This window comes from Glycine max, chromosome 17 (genome assembly GCF_000004515.6).
Source record: "Glycine max cultivar Williams 82 chromosome 17, Glycine_max_v4.0, whole genome shotgun sequence".
Taxonomy (NCBI): domain Eukaryota; kingdom Viridiplantae; phylum Streptophyta; class Magnoliopsida; order Fabales; family Fabaceae; genus Glycine; species Glycine max.
In genome coordinates, this window is record NC_038253.2 from 9495222 (window position 1) to 9520230 (window position 25009).

The window sequence follows — 25009 nt, forward strand, 5'->3', positions numbered from 1 at the left end:
CTCTTTATAATGAATATTGATATTTAAAAAAATATTTATTATTTTATTGATATTTAATGCCATAATTTTATTTTATAATTTATTGAAATTTTAAAAATATATTTAAATGCCAAATTAAAAAACAGTTGCCATTAGCTGTGATTAAAAAAATTAAAACATTTAAGTTCAAAATAATTATAACAATAGTTGTAGTTAGAATTAATTCTTTTAAAACATAAAAAAGTAAATAAACATTCAATTATATTATAATTATGTATTAAAAAATAGGTTTAATATGTTGAAATTAATTAATTAGCAGTTATGTATTTGTTTTATTTGATTAGTTTTAGATATTAACTAAGTTTACCAAGTTTTTAGGAGGTTGTTGCAGCACTTTGCACGTTGTTGCAGCACTCTGCACATTGCACTTATTTTCCCCGTTTATAGCTTTGCCGTTTAGATGTATCTTGCCTATTTATTGGCCGATTGATTATTAAATAAAATGAATTAATTTTCTACTCGACAGTTATGTATTTGTTTTATTTGATTAGTTTTAGATATGAACTAAGTTTACCAAGTTTTTAGGATTGCAGCACTATGCACATTGCACTTATTTTCCCGTTTGTAGCTTTGCAATTTCTTTGCAGTAGTTTAGATGTATCTTGCCTATTTATTGGCTGATTGATTATTGAATAAAATGAGTTAATTTTCTCCTCATCTTAGAGTAACATAATCATAATTTTTTAGTTTAATCATTGACGAAAATAATTATTAATCAGATTTTACTAATCAACTGGATGGTTAACAAAAAAATACAAAATAACTTTCACTAAAAGCCAAATTTTAATATGGATCGATCCTTTGATGAGATAAAATAAAAAAGGTGAGATTCGATTTAGTTTAGATATATTATAATTATAATTAAAAGTGTAGAAAGAATTGGGATGATGCTTTTTCAGAACTTGAGAAGTGCAATGAATCAGAATCAGGCAAATAAATTTCCTTATTATACGTGCAATCATTCGAGACACCTTGGGTAGATGAAGTTCTAGTTTTTCATGATGTTGCCTTAATGCATAATTACATGTGTTATTTCATGGTCTTTCTCTTGCATGGAACTCGAGTTATGCAACGGTAGAATGCGAATTATACTCATTGTTAGCTTTGCAACTGATTTCTCTTGGTGTTACAATGCATCACTTGTATGCTCCTATTATGAACAAGATTTGTGCCTCTAAGCAAAAGCCTTGGCAATTAATGTGTCATTATGTGTATAGGGAGCCAAACAGTGTGCAGATTGGCTTTCAAAGAAAGTTTCATCTTCATTTGATCCCATGATTACATTGACATCTTGTCCAGCTCCTTTAAGGCCTTTGTTATTAGTTGATGCTCTTTGTTTTCCTTCGTTGAGGATGTAATTTCCTATTTTGTTTTCGTACTTTTCAGGTGATAAAAAAAATCAAAATGCATTACAGTATTTCTCTTTATATAATTTCATTTGATGTGTATATTATCTCAATCACTTCAATTTTTATTACAATCAAACTTCTCTCTCTTTGATATAAATTTTGTTATTAGTATTAAGAGAGCTGTTGCTAGGTCTTTAAGGATCCCTTAGTTTGTCGTTTGTGTTGTCCTTAGTAAATAAATAAGAGTCGATGATAAAATTTATTTATTTTAAACGTTTCATCAATATTTTTTTTTTCCTTTCACATTATATCATTCATCATATTTTTATTTATGTTTCTTTTTTCACTCTCTCCAAGGGAGGGTTTGATAACCCATAAATTTATACTTTTCCAAAAAGTCTACATTAAGAAACTATTATTATTAAGTTTGATATGTAACTAATAAAAGAAATCTTTTATAAAATTGATTTATGATAATCAATTTTAATCCATTTTCCCACAGAAATATTCCTAAAGAAAGAGGTGAGAATCCAAGTTTCTGGAGTAGAAAAAAAGTTTTAATTATACAAAATGATTACATTATCATTTTTTACCATTACAAATTAGTAATTAGTGATTATTTTTTTAACAAAAATAGAAATTACCAAAAGCTCATTAATTCTCAAGTTCTACATATTGAAAATATATTTTTTATTATTAAAATGTAAAAGACAAATATAACCTTATGAAATGTAAAAGTTTGAAAATATATATCTACTCATGTTTTAGAAGAAAAAATGATTTCACTAATATTTACATTATTTTAGAGAATAATTTATATTTTTTAAAAATTATTTTAAAAGATTATTTGACAGAAACAAATTATACCAAACATGATAAAATATGAAAACAAATACAAAAAAAAAGTTTATAGAGACATGAATAGAGATTTATTTAAATGAGTAATGTTATACTTTATACAATATTTTGATAAAATATTAAATAAAAATAGGATGAATATTTTAAAAATAGAAAAATATATATTTTGTTTAAAATAATAAAACATTATAACAAAATTTAAACTTATTTTATTTAAATGAAATAAAAGGCATGCATCCATTAAGAATGACGAAATTCCGAACAAACCTTTTCGAATGTCGTAGCATGGGTACTGTTGCGTGGGAAACAAGGATGTGCTGTGACCCGTGGATAAAGACAAAACCTAAAAAAATAAAACAAAATCCCTAACTGAAAATCAGAAAATCAATTTTTTAAGGTGTATCAGTGGATACAGAAGATGAAGTGGATATTATATTAAAGAAAATCACACCTTTTTGAAATAAAAATAAAAAAGTATATTTTAAAATTTTAAAATTAATATTATAATAATATAGTCTAAGACATGTAATACACGTGTAATCCCTCATTCATTCATGCAATACTGCATAATGAATTAAAATAAAAACTAATATTAGTAATTAGACTTTAATTTATTATTACTTTTTAAAAAGGTCATTTTATATTAATAATTAAAATTTAATTTTAATATATGCAAGTGCTAGTTTTTTTATCATATATCAAAATTTTTAATTAAATGAAATTAAGTAATTTTTACTAATAAACATTTGAATTAGTTTATTTATAGAAAACAAATAATCTGTACATACTTTCTTCATTTAACTTTTTTGAAAATTTTTAAAAAAAAAACAAGAGTTATTATTTTGATATTGTTTGTTCCTGAAAAATCTAAGCAAACCTTTTTGTCTCTCTCTCTCACTGTGTAGCGGGAAACATATTTTTCTGACGCAGTCTCCATAGCCATACACTGCATATAGCTTCTACCTGCTCATCATCGCCAAGATCAGATTTTTACGCGTTTCAGAGCTCAAACCATGTCTAATCCCAACTGGGAAGCGGATAAAATGTACGGAAAGCACTGACTTTTTCAACTTGCCACCTTCCTTTTTCTTTTTTCTTTTGACCCACTTACTTCTTCCTATTTGATTTCTCTCTTTTGGGTTTTCTTCAGTTTCTTGTGTTGGTGGCGTCTCTGCTCGCCGCTTCTTCCCTCGTGTTTTTGTTTTAGGTTTTAGGTTTTTCGTGTGATCATGTTGGTGTGTTGAGTTTTTGGGTTTTCTTGCACCCCCCGTTCTGTTACCTCTTCATAGCTGATTGTGTTGTAAGCCTTACGCATTATCTGCGTTTTTTTTGCTGTCTTTCGTCTCTCGTTTGATTTGCTTCTGCATTTCACTCCAAGCTTTGATTTTTTTTTTCTTCTTTCGGTTTTCAGTTTGGAGTAGCTCATATGTAAATGTATATACGCACCCCTTGGCATTTAGCCTGCATTTGTTTTTTATTTTTTAGTTCTTAGTAAGATTGATGTCAATTTAAAATCTTGTAGTTATCAACTATTCTATGCATGGTGTGTTTTAACCTTTATGGCTTTTTTGTTTTACCAGCAATCACATTATTTGGTTGTTGCTGCTGCTGCTGCTGCTGCTGCTGTTGTTGTTGTTGTTGTTGTTGTGCGTGTCTCTGTTATGTCACTTTCAAAATGAGAAATGCTTATTGGTGCAGGCGAATGTTGTGTGCAGTGGATGTTTTGTGTTTGTTAGACCTGGCATTGTCTTGCTGATTGCTATCACTTTGATTATTTTATTATAGTTTTTCTCAACATTTCTAATTAGCTACCATTTTTTTGGGGGGGTTGGCGAGCAGGTTAGATTTGTATATTCACGATTATCTCACGAAGAGACAATTACATGCTACTGCAAGAATATTTCAGGCCGAAGGAAATGTTTCAACGGATCCTATTGGTAAGATAATGCATATAGGCTTTCTTAGGGGAAAGAAATTAGGTATATGCAAATGCAAATGCTCTTCTAATTTATTGAATTTGACTTTTTGGCTACATGCTCCAGTTATAGATGCACCTAGTGGTTTTCTTTTTGAGTGGTGGTCTGTCTTCTGGGACATATATATTGCCAGGGCAAATCAGAAGCTCCAAGATACAGCTCAGAAGCACCAAGAAGCAGCAGTATCTTACAGTAAGGTGTGAATTTATTTTTTTAATGTACATCAATTATTTTTTCCCCCTATTTTCCATGATTAATTCCTTGCTATCCTTCTTAATATTTAGTACTCATTTTTATCTTCCTGCTTCTAGTACTGCTAAATGGGAACCAAGGTTAAGTGTGTGCTTCTTGATGACACTCTTTCTTTTGTACATATACCTATATGATTTTTAAAAATCTGATGAAGCATGTGTATGTGTGTGTATTAATGTAACAGTCCATGATTTGGTATTTATTATTTACTAGCCATTGTTTTCATTGCAATTCTATTTTCTATAGTTTTAAGATGATGAAGATTGTAGACATTGACATCTGTCGTGTTAAGTTATTGGGTCACTGTCAAAACAAGAACTAGATGTTTGTTTCAATATCTCTGGTTAGCCCTTATTTATGTAGTACAGGCCATAAATCATAAATGTCAGCTTAGTATAAATTTGAAAATGACAGAGTCAACAAATTAAGGCTCGACTAATGCAGAAGCAACTGGAGCAAGAGCTTCAGAATACAAACCAGAATCAGCAAATGCAATTCTTATTGCAAAGACATGCTCAGCAGCAGCAGCAACGTCTGCGTGGAACTCAACTTATTAGTGGCAGTGCTAGCTGTCCTATTAGCAGTGATCCTTTGATGAGGCAGAACCGGGCAACTTCTAATGCTAATACAACAAAAACTTATGAAGACAGGTTGAAGCTTCCACTTCAGAAAGATGCCTTAGATGACACAAGCATTCAGGTATCTAGTCTGTCTGGGAGTATAACATGGCCCTGCTGTTTTTATATGATTATAGTCACATGTTTGCACTATTTATTATATTATGCAGCAAAAAGTAATTGATGATGTTGCTCAGCTTCTAAACCCAAACCATGCCTTATTGTTGAAAGCAGCAGCAACAACTGGTGAACAGGCTACAGGGTGCGTACCAATTGTTTTCTTTGATGAGAACACTTATTATTCATGTCTTCTTATTCTTGATTGCCTATCTCAATTTGGGCTGAATTTGCTAGTTGTCAAATTTCTGTTTGTAGACAGACATTGCTCAGTGCACCTAGTATTTTACAGGGGGATATTCAGCATGTCCAAAATCTGAACCAGAAGCTTCCAGGGTCTACACAAGTAATTCTGAACATCGTTATTGTCTCGATTTGTATACAACCCCATTTCTAATTTATAATATTTTGTATTTACTAGTCTTGGCTCCTGAAACAGGACTTAAACAGTGATATGAATGCAATGATGAGGTCTCAAGCTGTTGTTTCAGAAGGATCCTTTATCAGTTGTCATGGTACTCATTTTGTTGTTTCAAATTTAACTTATTGTTTCTAAATTTACTTTCACTTGTTAGTGTTTCAATATACAGACTTGGTAAGTTCAATAAGGAGCCTTTGAAGATATTCAATCTTTGTTAATTTTCAGCCAGTTCTGACACTCTTTTTTGTTTGGAAGTCAAGCTATTTGTTTTATTCCTGTTGACTGAACATGATTGTACATAATACCTGTGCTTATGAAGAGTTACTTGGAACTTTTCTTTCACGAGGATATAAATTGTGTTTGGACACTGAAGACATGCAAAATATTTGAATATTGGGTATGGATACATCAATTGGAAAAATTATTTGACTGAATAACTTAATTTGTTCTGGTATTTGTTCAAAAACATATGTTGGAAGTCAGAATCTTGGTCATGATTCAAAGCTTTTGAATGGCTGAGCCTGAGGCAATTGCATCATTAGCTTAGGTGTCTTTAGATCTGTAATTGACTTCAATCTAGTTTTCTTTAGCTTTCTTTTCTCAACCAACATCGTCTGCGAATGCACCTCCTTTGTTGTCGCATATGTAATTTGATTTATAGTTTATTCCTCCCTCCCAAAAATTATCAATTCGAATTAACATAATTACAATATAGTTTAGGGCTTCTCTTTTTAAAGTCTATATATTTAATAATTATTTTCTTTGGTTATTGGTCACATTGTTAAAGTAAAAAAAATAGTATATTTCTAAAAACCTGTTACATCGTACCAGAGATAAGAAATCATTCACTGGTAGACCTTCCCTTGGCATGCTAAGCTTTTGGGTGATATGGTTTTCTGAACATAAGTCCGTTTGGTCAAATGGAAAAGTAGAAATTGTGATGCAAGATAAAAGTTATAGATTTCCAAAGTCTAAATCCAATTATCTCCTTTCACGCGGTTCTTGTGCCTTAAAATTGTAACTGTAAATGGACTTTAAGGAACTTTACTTATTAAATGACATGCTGTTGTTTTCTAAGTTAAAGACATCATAAATATAATTATGTAATAAGAATGTGATGCATGATTTTATGCTCCTCATTACTATGAACATATCTTCCTTGTCTTTTTAAGGAAAATCTAAATCAATTCAATATTTTTCACAGGTTTTTCTATGGTTTTTAAGCTATTGGACTGAATACCTCAACACGAATATGTCAGCTTTGATATCTTTAAATACTTAACTTTCCCTACTATGGATCATAGTTGCTTTATATGCCATCTTAATAGCAATTTCTGTTAGATTTGTATTTTATTGTAATTGTGATGGTTTGATTTTAGAATTTGCATTTGATTTTTGGTCGACAATTATTCTCATTTTAGGTTCAAATCAAGGTGGTAGCAATTTGACTCTTAAAGGATGGCCTCTAGCAGTAAGACTCGCTTTGACCTAATTCTTCCTAACAAAATTAGAACTATGATGCTGTTTATATGTTGTTTCCTGAGTCCATCTTTCTTGGATCATTGATTTGTCAAATTCAAATTTCAAACAATAAATCTTAATATATTAGGGAATATATTAGGGAATAGCATGTAGTGCATACGTTCGATGTTGCTATGTTTATTGGATTACATTGATAGATGACATTGTCTTTTTCAACATAAGAATGATTACTATCTTTGTCTAGGAATTCATTTTAAGGTTGAAGATTGGACACTTTCCTTAGAAAATAGTATTGTGCTATTGAAGCAAACTCTCTTTTAAATCCCTAACAATAGAGGGGCATTACCTGTCTGGTTCAATGGTAGGGGAAGCCTCTCTAATTGGCTTGGGCATAACTTCACTGTTGGCCTCTGTTAAAGTTTTAACTTTTAATATGAGATGTCATTGTAAAATTGAAATTGCCAAAATTGGCTGTGATATAGATATTTAGTTCACTAAGTATTGTGCTTTAAATTTCATCATTGAGGAAATGTAAAATAACAATACAAGGCTATCTCTCTCTTCCTTTTTTCTTTCATCTAGGTAATGTAGGTACATCAATGTTCTTTCTACTGTCCAAGCAATCCTATTTATGATTTGATCGTAACTATTTTAGGGACTGGATGAGCTCCGCTCAGGATTTCTCCAGCCGAATAATTTGATGCAGTCTTCACAATCTTTCCATCAACTTTCTGTACGGCAGCAACTTATGCTTCAGGCACAACAAAATTTGATTTCTCCTTCTGCCAGTGATTTTGAGAGCAGAAGACTCAGGATGCTTGTTAATGATCAAAACATGGCTCTTTTGAAAGATGGCCAATCAAATTCTTTAGGTGATTTAATTCCTGATAACAGGTCACCCGCTCAAGTTGGTTCCTCAGTGCTGCCTCATCCTGACTCAGATATGTTCCTTAAGGTATCACCTAGACACCTACACCTGTGCCTGATTTGGATTAACTTCTCCACCACTTTGAATGTATTCCATCAGAAATTGTTGCCTCTGGACTTCCCCAAAGTATTCATTATATAGTAAATTGTCTTTTACAGCAACAAATTCAAAAGAGTAGTCAGCAGCATCAACAATGTTCACAGCACCCTCTTTCAAGCCATCAGTCTGAATCTCTCCAGAAGCAAGAAAAAAATGGTCCTGGAACCATGACTGTAGAGGGCAATGTGTCCAATACCTTACAAGGAAACAACCAGGTTTTCATCTGCTGCTTTTGAACAGTATTTACTGACTGCAATGCATATCCAGGTCTTTTAATCAGTTTGATTGCATGTGTTACTTTAAGGTTTCCATAAGTAAAACAGGGCGGAAGAGAAAACCAGCATCATCTTCTGGTCCTGCCAATAGTTCTGGAACTGCAAACACTACAGGACCACCTATCAGTTCACCTAAAACACCATCTACACAAACACCTGCAGACATGATGACAGTGTCAACTCTGCAACAGAATGTTCCTTCCTCTAAGTCATCATTTATGTTTGGTACTGATGGTTTGGGCCCACTTACGTCAGCACAGAATCAATTGGTCAGTGTCTCCTTCATAAGTATTTTCTTGGATTACTTATATGCATTGCACAGAATCAATTGATTTGCGATATCCTAATATTGCACCCAGTTTTATTGAGAACTTCTATTTCTATCTTTGTCACATGGAATGCTTTTTATCTATGCTACAATAACTGACTGAAAAAAATAAGGTTTCTAAGCATGGAAATATCTAGGCACTCTAAAAAACTACATGACAGCTAGGCAATTGAATTATTATTTTGCAGGCTGATATGGATCACCTTGTGGGTGATGGATGTTTGGGCGACAATGTTGAGTCATTCTTATCTCCTGATGATACAGATGTTAGCAAAAAAATTGGCAAAGGTGTGATAAATCTGATAGATGAATTATCTGCCCTCTCTTTTCCCCCTTCCAAAAATATCTCAATCCAATAGGCATTTTGTGGTTTGGATCTTTTATATGACTATATGCAAAAACCTAAATTTTTTAATTCAAATGGTTCACTGTTCCTTAGAAATCTCATTCAAGGATATCAAGCATATAGGGGCAAGTTTGCATAAAGTTGAGTGTTGTCACTTCTCATCAGATGGAAAACTTCTTGCTACAGGTGGCCACGATAATAAGGTAAGTGCTAGATTGATCCAAGTATCCAACTTAGCAATGAAATAACCTCCATTTCAGTAGAAATGTTGCATTTAGTGGTTGTTAGAAGAAACTTTTGTTTTTTTATTTGAATTTGTTGTGGTGAAATTTTGTGGTTATGAATCTTGGACTCTATTTGTTGGTTTGACAAGTGAACCAGCCAGGTAATAACATTGATGAAATCATTTTTCTGCTTTGTGTGGTACAGGCTTCTTTGTGGTGCACAGAATTGTTTAACCTGAAATCTACACTTGAAGAGCACAGTGAATGGATAACTGATGTTCGATTTTGTCCAAGCATGTTGCGTGTTGCTACATCCTCAGCAGACAAAACTGTTAGGGTTTGGGATGTTGATAATGTAAGTCATGATTATAATTGGTTAAATTCAATTCTCTTTTTTCAAAGTTCAGTTAATTTGATTTAATAAAGAAGTTGAGAATTTTCTTATGATGTACAATTTATGTTGTGAACTCACTAATATAGATCAATTGGAGAAGATTTTAGCGGTTAGCTTTAATAATGCAACTGTGTGGTGAAAGTTGACTTTGTTGGTATTAGTGTGGAAAGTTGACTAGCTTAAAAAAAAATTATTTTCATTTCTTTAGTCTAAGGGGTGCATCAGAGATTTTTCTTACATAAATTTAGATGCTATTAATTAGGTGACACTTTCTTTTATTTTTCTCATATAATTGATGGAATTTTGATTGCTTTGCAGCCAAGTTATTCTCTTCGTACATTCACAGGACATGCAACAACTGTGATGTCACTAGATTTTCACCCTAGCAAAGATGACCTTATTTGCTCTTGTGACAATAGTGAGATAAGATACTGGAGTATTAAAAATGGTAGTTGTACTGGGGTTTTCAAGGTATGGAATCTAAAATAAGTTGTGAAGCTCATCCTAATTCTCAATGTATTGCTATAATTTGATTGCAAATAACTTAATTTTCCAATATTTTATCAGGGTGGTGCAACTCAGATGAGATTTCAACCTTGCTTGGGAAGGCTTCTTGCAGCTGCAGTGGATAATTTCGTATCCATTTTTGATGTGGAAACCCTGGGTTGCAGACTTAAATTACAGGTCAGCTGCAAATTTTGTTTATAGTATTCTTATTTACTTGTATTTCTGATGCTAAGTTTTAATCAATCATAAACAACGCTAGAACTTCCTTCTTGATAATTATTGATTACAAACCTACACTCTCTCCAGTATTAGATTATTTTGCTATTTACCTAAAGATAGATTCATTTTACCGTGTATTATGTAAAAACTTAAAATTATATTAAGTCCTCTTTAATATTAATGTAATGACTTGACTGTATAATTTACATCATTTTTTGGTTTCGTTAAGCTTCAGTTTTTTCAAATATATAATATAATTTGTTTTATATTATTTAGTCATTCCAATTGTAATTGCCTGTATGAAAGATTTATTTTATATTGTATACAATATAAAAAACTCAAATTATACTAAGTCCTCTTCAATAATATCTATCACATTATTAAATTAAATGTTCAATATTAAATAATAATAATAATTATTATTAGTTGTTTGAATATATGTAAAGGCATGTGCAATGCACAGGTGGAGAGCAAGTACAATACAAAACAATAATGTCTAATTCCATTCTGTTTTGTTCGTGTCCCGAACATTACTTTAGTTATTTTTCTCAAAATGATCTAGAATTTATCCATTGATGCCATCTTTCTCTCTTTTTTTCTCCCCCTCCTCGGAGTGAAACTCTTGACCATTGATTATTTACCAATCTTGTTCTGGTACTCCATTTTAGGGCCATAATAATCTTGTCCGATCTGTGTGCTGGGATTTGTCTGGAAAATTTTTGGCTTCTCTCAGTGATGATATGGTTAGAGTATGGAATGTTGCGTCCGGTGGCAAAGGGGAATGCATTCACGAGTTGAAAGATTGTAGGAACAAATTCAGCACCTGTGTTTTCCATCCCTTCTATCCTTTGCTGGTCATTGGCTGCCATGAGGTATAAGTTGTTTATCTTCTGTCTTGTAATTATTATTATATCAGACAGAACAAAACATGTTATTATATTTTTGAATGTGGAATCATGGGGATTTCAGACTATTGAGCTGTGGGACTTCGGTGATAACAAGACAATGACTCTGCATGCACATGACGATGTTGTATCTTCCTTGGCAGTATCGAATGTTACTGGATTGGTGGCTTCAACTAGTCATGACAAGCATTTCAAGATCTGGAAGTGACTAGCTCTTTGCCTCGTGGTATTCACAATGTAGATAGATATTCCTTCAGGCTTCACCAAACACACTAGGTTTTTTTTTGTTGCTTCTTCCTCATATTCTATATAGGTCATATTTAACAGTGAAAGGGATGTTTTGGATTTTGGCCTGGTCCCTGATTTTCTGATACCAGCCATACGACCCTTCTGAAAAGTTTTTCCCTACATTTTGGTTTAAAAATAGAAAAAGGGTATACAATGAAAATGGTAAAAACCCTAAAATACATATACTGATGCATGTTTTGGAATTTTACTTGGGAAATATCTTGCTTTTTTAGCCCCCGCTCTCTTGATCCTATTTATATTTTTTTGATTACGTCTGAAATGAAAGTGTTCTTGGGAGAGGATCATTGCTATTTAGTCATCAAGTTGTTTATGGAAAGAAATAATGCATGTATATTGAGTAACATGTTATTCAGCCAATTATGTTTGATTCTCCATTTAGTGGAAGAAATGGACATCTCTAGTCCCTAACAGCTTCTACTGACACGTGTATAAAAAATGATCAATGGTGGAAATTATTTATTTATTGAGATTTAAAAGAGAAGGAATGAAAAAGGGGATGCACTTTGTTGAATCTCGTCTACAGGATATTTAAAATAGATTTTATGAAGTATATTTTTTACATTGCCTTTATTTTAGTTTTAGTAAAAGCTTTCTTTTGGTATCAGTGCGTTTAGGTAAATGCACAGCATAGGTTAGATTGACGGTGTATGAGTATTGTGTTATGACTTCAGTCTTCAAGTTCAAGGTTGTTGGTGACCTGTTGTGGTCCTTGTTACACCCATTGGTTAGATTTGGTGGCCAATTTTATTGTGAATGCCATTATATCATCATTATTTAAGAAATATTAAGTTAGAAACTTATTTATTTTATTAGTGATAATAACGATATCCGTAGCACTATGATTAAATGAAGAGAAAAAAAGACTGTAGAACAAGAAATATAAAGCTTTTTACCATACGATTAATTTTAAAATCAGCACATCTAACAATTTGAATTTACTAAAGGAGTCTACTTTTATAAGGAGTGATCTTTGTTTTCCTCGTTTCCTGTTGTTTTACTTTTTTATGCATAAAAAAATTGTACAATAAACATGATCAAAATATAACCTTGAAAAGATAATTGGGTCATTGGGTTAATTCAAGTTGAAAAGATAATTTTTTTAAAGAAAAAGATAAATTTACAAAGTAAATACTTTTTCCAACCTACAAAAATAAATTATATTGTTAATAGTTTTATTAAATGCAATCACTTTCACTATAGTGATATCTCATTAATAAACTTCATAATAAATTAAAAGTACAAAAAAATCATTAATACAGTTGAAAGTGATTAACTATTTGTCATAATTAGAATTATTAAAATATTATTATATAAATAACTGAAAGTGATATTTTTACTAGATAAAGAATAAGGAAATAGAAAAGTATGACTTCGGACAAGATAAAGAGAGAATATATATATATATAAATATATATATATATATATATATATATATTATTCACTTTCACCAAAATCTGTCATTACTAACCAGTAATCTGACTTCATATCTAACAGAATCCCTATAAACCAATAATACGTCACCTTACAACTAATTTGTCCCTGAATTATGTAAAACAAAAATAATTTGGATAATGTATTCTTATTAGTTTACAAACCCTAAAAGCACACTAGTGCTATGCTATAAATATAATCATATCGCTATACAGATGTCACGCTTATTTTTATGAGGTATTGAAAAACTGATATAATTTGGTTACAATATCTCTAGTGGCTAGCAAGTCTCATCCCATCATCTCCTTTGGAAATTGAAGGATTTAATTGCAAATGAAAATATAACTCCAAAAAATATGCAGAAGCCCGCCACCATAACAGCAGTAACGCACAAGAAATCATGCCTGTACCCAAACACGTGTTTGAGTACCTCTCTTATAGTCATCGAGTTTCCATCAGAGAGCTTCACTAAATGAGTATCGCCACCATACTGTGAAGTTAGCAGACCATACAGACTCCATGCTACAGGGTTTGCCCAGTAATACCATCTCCACCAAATAGGGATCCTCTGAGAAATTAAAGAAGCAGAAAAGTTATTAGATGACAGATTTAAGTACACAAGTTGATGTATTTTTCTCTCCACGTATAATAATATGCCAATCAAAGTAGCAAGAGAATATCAAAGAATAATGGATCTGCCTAAAAGTTGCATCATACAATTATAAAAGAAACAAAACAGCAATACATATTCAAACATTCTCTGGAGTATGGATCTTGTGTAATTGCCATGTGAAATTAGATGATTTGTTTTACGTGGAACTGTTTTGTTTGATTAGAACAAAACACTAACACTTTAGTTAAATAAAACTCTCAAAGAATCACAGAAAACATCAAGTTGATAGTTATTTATGAGTAAAATCCCTTAAAACTTTTCGGTATATCAGTTTAGTTGAAATATTTTACATCATTATAATACCTGATGATAAATTTTTTACATCAAAATAGTCTAGAAGTTATTGTTTATTGGGAGCAAATGGATGAATGCAGTCAATGACAAAAATTTAGTATTTTGATAACTTTTCAAGGACAAAAGTCGGGATTAATTTTTATTTACTAAAATGGATCTACTATAATAGAAATTCTCCTTAATGCATTTCATGCTCCGGCATTTTTTGTAACATTGATTCTAGAGTGACCTAAATAAGCCAACACTCCAGAAAGAAGCAATGAAGTATCAGTTTCCATACCTTGTGAGGAATCATAAAACCACTGAAAAGGTTCCACAACATATAAAATGGAGCAGCAATGATGGCAGCAACGTTATGATTTGGTGTGACAGCCGTTGTCATCATTCCATAGAAGGTAAAATATAACATCGTAAAATACATGAAGAATAAGTACCAAATGAACCGATCAAAAGTCCAGAGAAAGGAAGCCATGGAATAGAATATTGAAGAGTATATAATAGCTTGTGCGAACACATAAGGGAACTCAATCACAACCTGCACATTGTAGGATAAAAAGTGACTCAACTTACGGAAACCTGCTATTTCCATGCACTAATTCTAAATGAATGTTATATCTGAAAAAATACCTGAGCAAATGCAAATGATAAAGCCGAATACATCCCTGCAGCTCTTTCTCTATAAGAAACAAATCTTTCCACAGAAACAACAGGCTGAACAGCTGTGCCATTTGTTATACCAATGAAGAGGATTGCCGAATACATCGATCCCATGGCATTGAATAGATCTTGCTGCGTTTCCCTGCAAAAGTAATAACATGGTTGTTACATAAAGTCTGATGGTTAAAAAACAGAAAGGACAAAACTTAAATGCAGTACCATAGGTGATGTTGGTACTGTTCTCCAATCAGAATTGTAGTTTCACCTCGATAATAGGCACTAACATTTAATAGAATCCTTATAGAGGAGATTATCAAGATGAAACTCCAAATCTTTTGGTACAACATCTAAGTTCTGTCCAAAGAATCTAACCATGCCATGAATATCCAGACAAGATGTCTTCACGATGTTCTAACTAAAACTTATTCAACAAGATGTCTGTCAATTGCTCATGTCTAGCAGGGCTGTCTTAATATATGTTTACACATTTATGGGATACATCATAGGTCCTTACTTCTATCAGGAAAACATTGCAGAGATGTACCTAATGATTAAAATAAATGGAAGAGAGAAGGACCTTTTAGCACCAAATTTGAAACATTGCGTGGCTTCCCAAATTTGAAACAGAATGTTACTTGGAATTGAAGATCCATAGAAGAAAAGAAAAATGAAGAGAGAAGGACCTTTTAGCACCAAATCTCCAGCATATTGACCCAAGCATCAATGAGATTATGACAGTGTAAAAAAAGCGAACAGCAGTGTACTGAGGGTTACGCCAGTAACAAAGATTTTGCTTCCATAGACAAGTTAGGAACTGCTCAAAAGATGACCGGCAATACTTGGTTGGAAAATGCAATTCTTTTGAATTACCACTAGGCTTGCTCAACCTTTCAACCAACTCTTGGTTATATCTGAAGAAAAACATGGTATGTTTATATAAATAAAAAAATCATGTACAAAATTTACCGCCAAAAAATGTACATACTGATATAAACTTGATTTTCTGTAGATTTCTGCAAAGTCCACTCCCAATCTGTTTTCTTCAACTGAAGAAGTAGCCTCCAGCATCCACGTAGCAGGGTTATATCCAGACCTGATCTTTGGAACTCCTTCGATTGCCTACATAGATAATTGATATTATGAATAATTGAGGATTGCTTTATCACCATTCCACCATATACCACTTGTTCAGTGAAAGCTAAGCTTGCATCAACTGACCTCGAAATAACTAATTAGTTCACTCGATTTAGGGCCAAGTGGACCAGCATAAATGAGCTCTCCTCCCCTTTTCATAAACAGAAGCTGTAAAAGTTGGTATTTCGTCAGACTAGTGAAGAGAAAGCAAGTTTAAAAGAGAAATTCAAATAGAAAAATAATATATGATGCTCTCTTCGAAACCACCAATCATTTCATTATAGACAGGACCAGGAAAACTGGAACATACAACAGCTACGGGCATATGTTACTCGTACACAAACAAAATAGAAAGAAATTACAGTTTAACTATATAATAATGTCAACAAAAAAGTAAGTTGCTCCATGAGAGAGAGACAATATGTTGCCTATTGGTCATAAGTACAACTCCAAATATCCATGTTAATAAGGAATGCTTGAAAAGCCCTCTCGTAAAGAGAATACCTCATCAAAGGATTCAAATATGTCTATGCTAGGCTGATGGATCGTGCACACAATTGTTCGCCCAGTATTCACTATATTCCTCACAGTTCTCATCACAATGGCTGCAGCCCGGGCATCCAATCCAGAAGTGGGTTCATCCATGAAGACTATAGAAGGATTGGCAACCAATTCAACAGCTATAGTCAATCTTTTTCGCTGTTCAGTTGACAGACCATCAATTCCAGGTAGGCCCACTAGTGCTCCACTTAACGGAGTGAGCTCCACAAGCTCCATTACCTCCTCAACGAAGGCCTGGTAATCAAAACTCTCCAGAAGTTATTTATTTTTAATCAACAGAATACCAAAATGTATTGCATGTCTATCCCTATAATATGCAAAAAGGCAATACTATGTCTCCCACCTTTTGTGTCTCGAAGTCAACGTCTGAAGATAATCGAAGCCAAGCAGAGAACAGTAAGGATTCCCAGACAGTCAAACAAGGGGAATGAACGTCAGTTTGCTCACAGTAACCGGAAATTCTTGCAAAAGAGTCTTGCCTTTTGGGATAGCCAGATATATATACACTCCCTTCTATGACTCCACCAGTTTTTCTGCCAGCTAACACATCCATCAGCGTCGTTTTTCCGGCACCACTTACTCCAACCAATGCTGTCAACACACCAGGTCTAAAGGCTCCGGTAACATTAACAAGAAGCTGTAGCTTGTCCTCTACTATCCCTTGTTGTTTCAATTCCTGAAGCAATAATTGAATAAAATAGCATTTCATGTACCATAAATTAAATTTTATAAATTAAAAGGAATGATCGGTTTATATACCAAAGGGACATCCACATAGTAATTGATATTGCTGAAAGCCATGGAAAGTGGTTGAAATGGGAGAACCATTCCCCTTTGCTTAAAATGCTTTCCTGAGAATATATGACAATTGGATGAAATGTCACGTCCCAGCTATTTAGTAACGGTCAAGTACCACACACACACACACATAATTCATAATTTACAAACCACTTGATGCCGAACGCTGCAAGTACTCTCTCAGCTCTATAACAACACTTTCACCTTTTCTTCTCTTTTCTCTTTCTTGCAGCTCATCCTTTGAAACTACAGCTTGTTGTCTTCCCAAGGCTGAAGAAAATATTAGGGAAATAAGATATATAGAAATACTCCTCTAAACAAAAGTTAATTTTGGCCTATGAAGCACAGATATATGGCACCGCAACAATAGAAAAAGGCTTTATACAGAATGTGCCTTACGATTAAGGTAAGCCAAGAAGATTGTAAATAGAATGTTGAACAAAATTGTGTATCCAACCATTGCCCCAAGACCAATCCAATACCAATAGTTTTCTGCATACAAACTTCGCTCTTTTAATACTGCCTCACCCAATGAATAGGTAGTCTGATTTCCAGCTTTCTGTAAAGAAATTAAATAGTGAGTACATTTTCAACGCAGTAAGGAAATTAGCATTATCATCTGCATTTCCCAAATATTTACAATGGTTCTGAAAGAAACACATTATAATAACATGAAGGCTTATACCTTATCCCAAGAATGTCCAAGGAACTCGTTCACAGAAGCTGAGTTTTGTGCATACATCAATGGAGAAATCCAAAAACCCCATATCCACCAAACAGGTATACGGTCTGCCCAAAAATGAGATATAAAGTCAGAAAAATTACTTTTCCAAACCGAATTTAGAAACACAAAAATATTGAAATTGATGTTCGACCTCTTGAAATTATATATCCGCCAAGAGCCATTACAACCAACATGGCAAAGGATCCAAAGGTATTGGATACTATCATATTCCGGCCCAAGGATCCTATCAAACGAAACAGACCTATAGACATCTGGTGCAGGAAGAAAAAAAGCAAGAACTGCCGCAAAAATCTGCAGGTCCAGTAGTACACAAAATAGTCGCTTAAAAGAAACTCTAAGAATAAATGAAATTGAAATCACAAAGTGAACATAAGAGATACCTAGTAAATGCAGGATCATATCCACTTGCATAGTAAGAGACCGTCACCCAGCATCCAGCCTCTATCAGGGAAGTTGGGATACTAAGGAACCAAGAAGGAAGTGTATATGCCCAGCTAGGATAGAAATGCAAATCTCTGTGCTTGTAAAGAACTGGAAGCTTTGCAACTAACATTGACACCTCGGTAAAACCATTGAAAAGAATAATAACCATAGAGAAGTACAGTGCCCCAAGATATAAGCCTCCATCGTCAATTGTATTATGGTGCATCGTTGTTCGGAAGAAAACACTCATTGTAATTAAGGCAACCAAAAGCAGCTGGAATTAGTAAATAAGGGTCAAGATCAGCTACATAAACCTTACATTGTTACATCCATCTTAGAACCAATTAAAAGTCAAACGTTACAGTCACATATAGGAAAAAAAAAAAGAATTCGAGATGGCTAAAACAAGTTTTCACAAGTTAAAGAAAGAATTGTCTAGTTTAAGAGACCACAAGAATTATTGTTTTTTTCTTGAGGTGATTTTTATCACGAGAATTAGTTTAGAAATCTATAAATCATTAACTCTTTTATGCTTTAACAGTATATTTATACCGGTAGGATTACCTGAACAAATTTAAAAACATAGATAAATGAGTTCCGCTTCATAAGAAGCTTCTGCCACTGGTAATTAGTCTTGAGAAGTTCGAGCCTTTTCGCGCCATAGCTAACAGTTGCCAAGGCAGCTGGATGATTATAGCGTCTATCGAAAGGTAAATTTAGTTGCTCAGACAAAATCCTTCCCTCACGATACAAGGAAAATGCTTCAGCGAATTTCCCAACAGGTACGTATCGGTAAGGGCGATCGGGAACGGACCAGTACTGCTCTTGGTCCTTCTTAGACGTAACCTGTTGACAAGAATTTGAAGTATCAGGTGAACCGTCACTAAAACCAACTATAGTGGAAACATAAATTCCATTATGGCTACTCACTTCTTGTAAGAAATCTGCTACATTTTTTCGCTCAGGACAACTGAATCCCATTTGTTTGAAAAAATCAACAGCAGCTTCACGGGGACCCTGATATACAATCTGACCCTCGCACAAAAGAATAACATCATCAAACAATTCATAGGTCTCTGGAGCTGGTTGAAGAAGGGATACAATTGTGGTCCCATCAAGTGCACGGGTTGAATGCTTAAGATATCTGATAATTTGATAAGTAGTTGAACTATCAAGACCAGTTGATATCTCATCCATGAACAGCACTCTTGCTGGACCAATTAATAATTCACCTGTAAATCACACATAAACTGATTAGCATATACCGAACACATCTAACATGCTAGTACACAAGACAAAGTAATGCATGTCCTTCCTTAACCTGTTGTAAGCCGCTTCTTTTGCCCCCCTGAGATGCCCTTGAGCATTTCATCTCCCACTAATGTGTCACCACATATGTCCAAACCTAATATCTTTGTGAAAAATATTTTAGTACTTGGGAGTTCGGAAGATCCAAAAACAACAAAAAATGAAATAACGATATAATAATTCAGACATAAGACACGGATACTAGTGGCTAATGAATCTTCATTGAGATTACTTGCTGAAAAAGTTAAGCTGTTTCACATTGGGCCTTAGTGGATAATTTTGTATTACAATGTTAATTTTACTGATTTGACAAATACTCATAAGATGCGGCATCTTCATAGTCAACATTCGACAATGTTAGTATAATAACTGATAGAATGAAAGGACAACATAATTTAATAGACAGGTTAAGGAATCAAACTAAATTTTTTAAAACTTATAGATCAAACTGAAATAAAAGATATAGAAAAGAAATCAATTTTTTATTTTTGCCTGTTATATTTTTTACATTATTTAACATTTTATTTTGAGATTTGCTAAAATAGACTTATTTTTTAAAATAAGTATTTTAGCGAATTATAATTTTGATTTTCTTAAAATATCTAATATGTTGCTTACTAAAATAGTAGTACCAAATGTCTGTAGAGTTTGATAACATATACTAGATTTAATGTGAGTATTTTAGTTAACTTGTTGTGGCTCAGTTTGTGAATCGTGAGTCGTCACAAAAACATGATCCAAGGCTAGCTAAAGAATTTTGGCCTAATCCAAGCTTTGTTAATCCACCTTTCAATTTTGGCTCGTAATCCAAGCTAATAATCCACCACTCTTTCCCTAATTCTTCTTATGCGCACCTTTCTCACTTCATACACACTCACGTATTGTATCCAACAGAATAATTATTTTGCATAACGAATTCCATTAATAAAAAATGTTTCAAAATAAATCCCTAGCCAAAAATATTTCAGGACCTCAGGTCGCAATCACAAGAAAATTCGTTGTGCATTCAAGAGTAACAACAGTACTTAGAGAATACCTTCATGATGTACTCCACCACAAGATTTGTTTCCTGTCCCCCGAGAGCTAATGACTACAAAAATAAACTAGAGTAGATTAATTTGTATCCATAAATAAAGTTTATAAATTTTAGAAAAGAAAATGAAAAGGTACCTTCATGAACAGATCAAGATCTTCATCTGGTTTTATTCCAGCATTCTTTTCTCTTCTGGCAAGTTCCAGCAACATATCTGGTAAGAGTCCAAAATTTAGTAATTAGCATATAAAGTGCAAATTGAATATATGTTAACACAATCACGTAAAAGCATACCAAATTTAAATCCAACGCCTTGACAGCGACCAGCAAACTGGAGAGTTTCTCTCACGGTCATCTCTGCCACATGCCGATCTTGTTGGCTAACATAGGCAGAGGTTCTCTGAGGAACGAACTCTTTCAGGCTATGTCCATTGTATGTAATGTTCCCTGACATCTTCGAAGGGCATAAATACATATATGAGATGGGGGGAAGAACCAAGGTTTAAATCCAAAATGGAGCATAGCAACTATTGGCCATTACCCCTTTGGTCAATTAAGCTATTTATATTTATTACCAAGTATGAATCAAATAGAGAAGGCATTTATCGGCTTTTTTATCCAGTTGTGTATAATGAAAATAAAATTCCTTTAATAATATAACTATAGAAGTATTTACTTACATCAGTTACATGATGTAAGTTGATAATGAAAAGGTCAACTTTGAAGAGGAATTTTACAAAGCCATTGTCGACTTCTTCAATAAAAAGAATAAAATAATAATAATAATAATAATAATAAGTCAACCATAATAACAATGTCGACTTTACCTTCGCCATTGATTTTGTAATCAACTTACACCATGCAAATAAATACTTTTGTAGTTGCAATATTAATGTACAATTTTTTTTCCATTACACCCTAACTGGGTAAACAAGCCAGCTTCCATTAGGACCAATGCAATTTACTAAATCCTGCTATTCTGTATACGCAAACTCTGTTTTATAGATATTAGATAACTCCAAACAGGCTGCAGAAAATCCTTCAGAATGAGTCTCCGGTTATTAGGACTTCGGAACGTGGTTCTTATTAATTCCAATCTCCAAGCAACCTATTAATTCATTCTTAGTTGCGGGTACTCAGTTAAAGCTTAAACAGCATGTCTGGCAAAAATTTCCGATACTATTGGCATAGTAGTTGGGCGTCCAGCCATAGAGAAACCCCATTTTAATTTTGTTAATCCAATTGGAAAACTTAGTACCTGCAACCCAGGTCCTAGCCTACCAGCAAGAGCTAATAGTAGTGTTGTTTTTCCAGAGCTTGGCGGACCCAACAGCAACGTTAGCCTGCAAGAATAACAAACCAAACATGCAAAAAAATTACATTTTGATTTTGAAAAAATTACTATTAAAATAGTATTTAATACAGTACTTGACAACGATAAAAACAAAATTTTTGCCAACAAAGATTAAAAATAAAAAATGACAACTTTATGTGCCTGCCTGTGTAACACCATGCATGTAACGAATGCAATTATCGGGTAAATGAAGTTGAAAAATATTCATCAATTTTGAATAAAATATAAGTAGTAAAACAATGTTTCTGGAATCAATTAATTTGTTGTACCAAAAACGAGAAATTGATTCGTTAATTTTTGGATTTTATCCATGTAAATTTTCTTTGAATGAGAGTAGTAGTTGAATGAAAAAAGTCGCCCTTTTTGTCCTTTTGATATGTCAAACAGTCAAAATGCAGTTAACGCTAGGTTGAACTATTGTCTCAGCAGTCAACAGAAAACAACAGAAAAAAAAAATAAAAAAGGCAATGTTGAACCTACCGTGGTGACTTAAACCCTGCATTTACCTAATGAGCAGTAGTTAATTGATGAATATGCTAAGAAACTTTTATGAATTTAATGATGATGGATAATTATAAAATAAGTTTATATTATCATTCTATTTTAAATCATCAATGATATAAATTTATTATACTTATGATTAAATAACTATATAAATTATTTTACATTATTTATACATAGCTTATTTTCTCTAAAACTTTATTATTCTCATTTTTTTGCTTTATTAGTAGTTTTTTATTGACAAAGATTAATTATTAATTTTTTGTTACCAAGAAAAAATAAAACTTTCAACATTTTCTTTCTTTTTTTTTCTTTCATTTTATCACTAAATTAACCTTATTATTCTACTTTATTAATAATTTTTTTCTTTTATCTTTTTCTCTCTCTATATGCCTCGAGGAGATGAAATAGTAAAATGAACAAAAATAAAAATAACAAACAAAAATGAGTGAAAATAAATTATAAATAAATAAATAAGAGATAAAAAAGAGACATAAAGAGATATGTGAAATAAGTAAGAAATAATAGAGGAGCCTCATTTTTTTTTTAACCCAACTTAATTTTATTCTTTCCCATCTAATTTCTCTCAAACCAAACAGGTTGTATGTGTATATTAGCATATGAGCAAGGGGAGTCCAACACTAAATTTAGGTTTGACTTTAAAAAAAAAGATTTGTAAGACGTGAAATTGACTATCTAAATAATTAAATTAACTCATTTTTATAATTTTAAGCAACGAGAATGAGAATAATTGACTGTTTTACGAGACAAAATCAGATAAGTCACATATAGCCCTACTCGTCTACACAAATGGGTGCATGAACTATTTTTCTTTGCCTAATAAAGTAAAATAACTTGTAAACCCTGACCTTGAAGGTTTAATAATCCCACTGATATCTGCTAGAATTGTCAATTTGCTTCTCTTTCTTCTGTACATCCGCAACTGTCTTAAAAGAGCCTAATGACAAAACGGAAACACATCAGAACTACGTCCAAAACAAACTAATAAACAAATATATACATAACATAATCCAGATCAAAGCAAGGAAAAAAGAAAGCAGCACCTCAGTCATATTACAAATGAAATTGGGAATCGTTGGCAGAGCTCTGCTACCGACATGTACGTAAGTCTCAACGGTCAAGTCCTGAAATCGAACTTCGATTTTCGGAAAATGCAAACCTACTCTGCAGAGACCAGAATCGTGTACAGCACAATCAATATAACGTAATTGACGCAATTGCTTTAGAATCGCAAGTCATGTTAATTACTCAGAGAGAGAGAGAGAGATTACGCGTCAAATCGGCTTCTCATGCGTTGGAAGAACCTCTCAGGATCATTGTCGACACAGTCAACGAGCCTTTCAAGAAGAAGGCGCTGCTCCTGCGCCTGGAGATCTCTGACGTCGATCTCCTTGATGTCGCCAATGACATTCTTGAAGATTCCGCGGCGCGCTCGCTTGTACGTGGGAAGCCTCTCGAGCGCCGCCCAGCGCAACGCTTCCTCGTCCTCAGTTTCCTCCCTGAACGACGACGATCTGGCGAAGGCGTTCTCGGCGGAGTTCCACATTGCGGCCTCTCCTTCCTGGCTGGGAAACTGCACCGCTTCTACTACTACTACAAGTTGTTGTTGTTGTGGTTGTTTTTAGCGTTGGTTAGTAGTAGGTGGTTGGGACTTGAGAGTCTGCATTAATGGCCGCACCTTCTCTTTCATCCTTCTCCACAGACTGAGTTGGTGCCTTCGTTAAAGTGCAACATAGTGTCTGCGTGCTGTTAGAGGACCCTCATTTAATGGCCGCGGGAAAGACAAGCCAAGGGGTTTCTACAGTTTCCACACGCGCTCCTACTCCTACTCGCTCTCTCACAGAGGGGCATCGTCGTAATTTTCAATATTCCGTTATAACAACCCAACAACACATTGCATACTAACGTGACGTGATGCTGCCCAGTACTGTGCGGAATTGCTGACCTGGTCGGGTTACTTTTTTGCAAAACGGTTATACACTGCGTCGTTTTGCTATGGACATACGCTGATTTGCTTTTCTCGTTTTGGGAAAATAATTGACACTTGAAGATGCACAACTTGCTGCTTCCACTAATTGGTCATTTTTATTTTTTAGTAGAATTACTTTTTTATAATTATAATTTTTTTATCCATAAAATTTGAATTCAAGGCTGATTCCACTCAAATCAATATCATTGAAAAAGTGTATGAGTTTTGTTCAAATTATTTTTACATCTTTTTTATTGAAAATTATATGTGTTTTCCTATTTTATGAATGAGGACTACATGGGTTATTGCTCTTGTGACAAAAAAAAAAAAAACTACATGTGAAAATAAGTCACACCAATCTAGGTTTTAGTAGGCTTGAGTTTAGTTTAAAAAAACAAAGTTGAGACTGTCATATTAACTATTTTAAATATATATATATATATATATATATATATATATAAG

At 33.2% G+C, this 25009-nt stretch overlaps 2 protein-coding genes across 6 annotated transcripts; one reads left to right on the forward strand and one right to left on the reverse strand.

Annotated features, from left to right (window-relative positions):
• Positions 1–3134: 3134 nt before the first annotated feature.
• On the forward strand, positions 3135–11733 carry LOC100801265 (transcriptional corepressor LEUNIG). 4 transcript variants are annotated; one of them, XM_006600706.4, is made up of 18 exons: positions 3135–3291; positions 4086–4183; positions 4289–4419; positions 4889–5173; positions 5262–5353; positions 5467–5554; positions 5648–5723; positions 7051–7100; positions 7767–8066; positions 8198–8353; positions 8443–8682; positions 8930–9029; positions 9181–9290; positions 9517–9666; positions 10024–10176; positions 10273–10389; positions 11100–11303; positions 11401–11733. In XM_006600706.4, exons 1-18 carry the CDS (start codon positions 3260–3262, stop codon positions 11542–11544), a joined length of 2526 nt encoding a protein of 841 aa, XP_006600769.1. In that variant the 5' UTR covers positions 3135–3259; the 3' UTR covers positions 11545–11733. The 4 variants fall into 4 exon arrangements, with proteins under 4 accessions (XP_006600769.1, XP_006600770.1, XP_006600771.1 ...); XM_006600707.4 differs by having other exon boundaries at positions 5289–5353; XM_006600708.4 differs by having other exon boundaries at positions 4919–5173.
• A 1297-nt stretch (positions 11734–13030) lies between these two features.
• On the reverse strand, positions 13031–24311 carry LOC100785375 (ABC transporter G family member 32). 2 transcript variants are annotated; one of them, XM_003549743.5, is made up of 24 exons: positions 23850–24311; positions 23622–23742; positions 23427–23515; positions 21961–22045; positions 20997–21156; positions 20840–20916; positions 20706–20759; positions 19683–19773; positions 19292–19593; positions 18926–19207; positions 18319–18635; positions 18069–18229; positions 17879–17982; positions 17593–17752; positions 17344–17463; positions 17155–17246; positions 16739–17071; positions 16339–16629; positions 15919–16002; positions 15686–15819; positions 15384–15611; positions 14671–14842; positions 14324–14578; positions 13031–13644 (listed from the first exon to the last, which is right to left on the reverse strand). In XM_003549743.5, the coding sequence occupies exons 1-24, from the start codon at positions 24122–24124 to the stop codon at positions 13375–13377; spliced, it is 4257 nt and encodes a 1418-aa protein (XP_003549791.1). In that variant the 5' UTR covers positions 24125–24311; the 3' UTR covers positions 13031–13374. The 2 variants fall into 2 exon arrangements, 1 of the variants encoding a protein (XP_003549791.1); XR_001385818.3 differs by lacking the exons at positions 13031–13644; positions 14324–14578 and having other exon boundaries at positions 14708–14842; positions 15278–15611.
• Between the last annotated feature and the right edge of the window lie 698 nt (positions 24312–25009).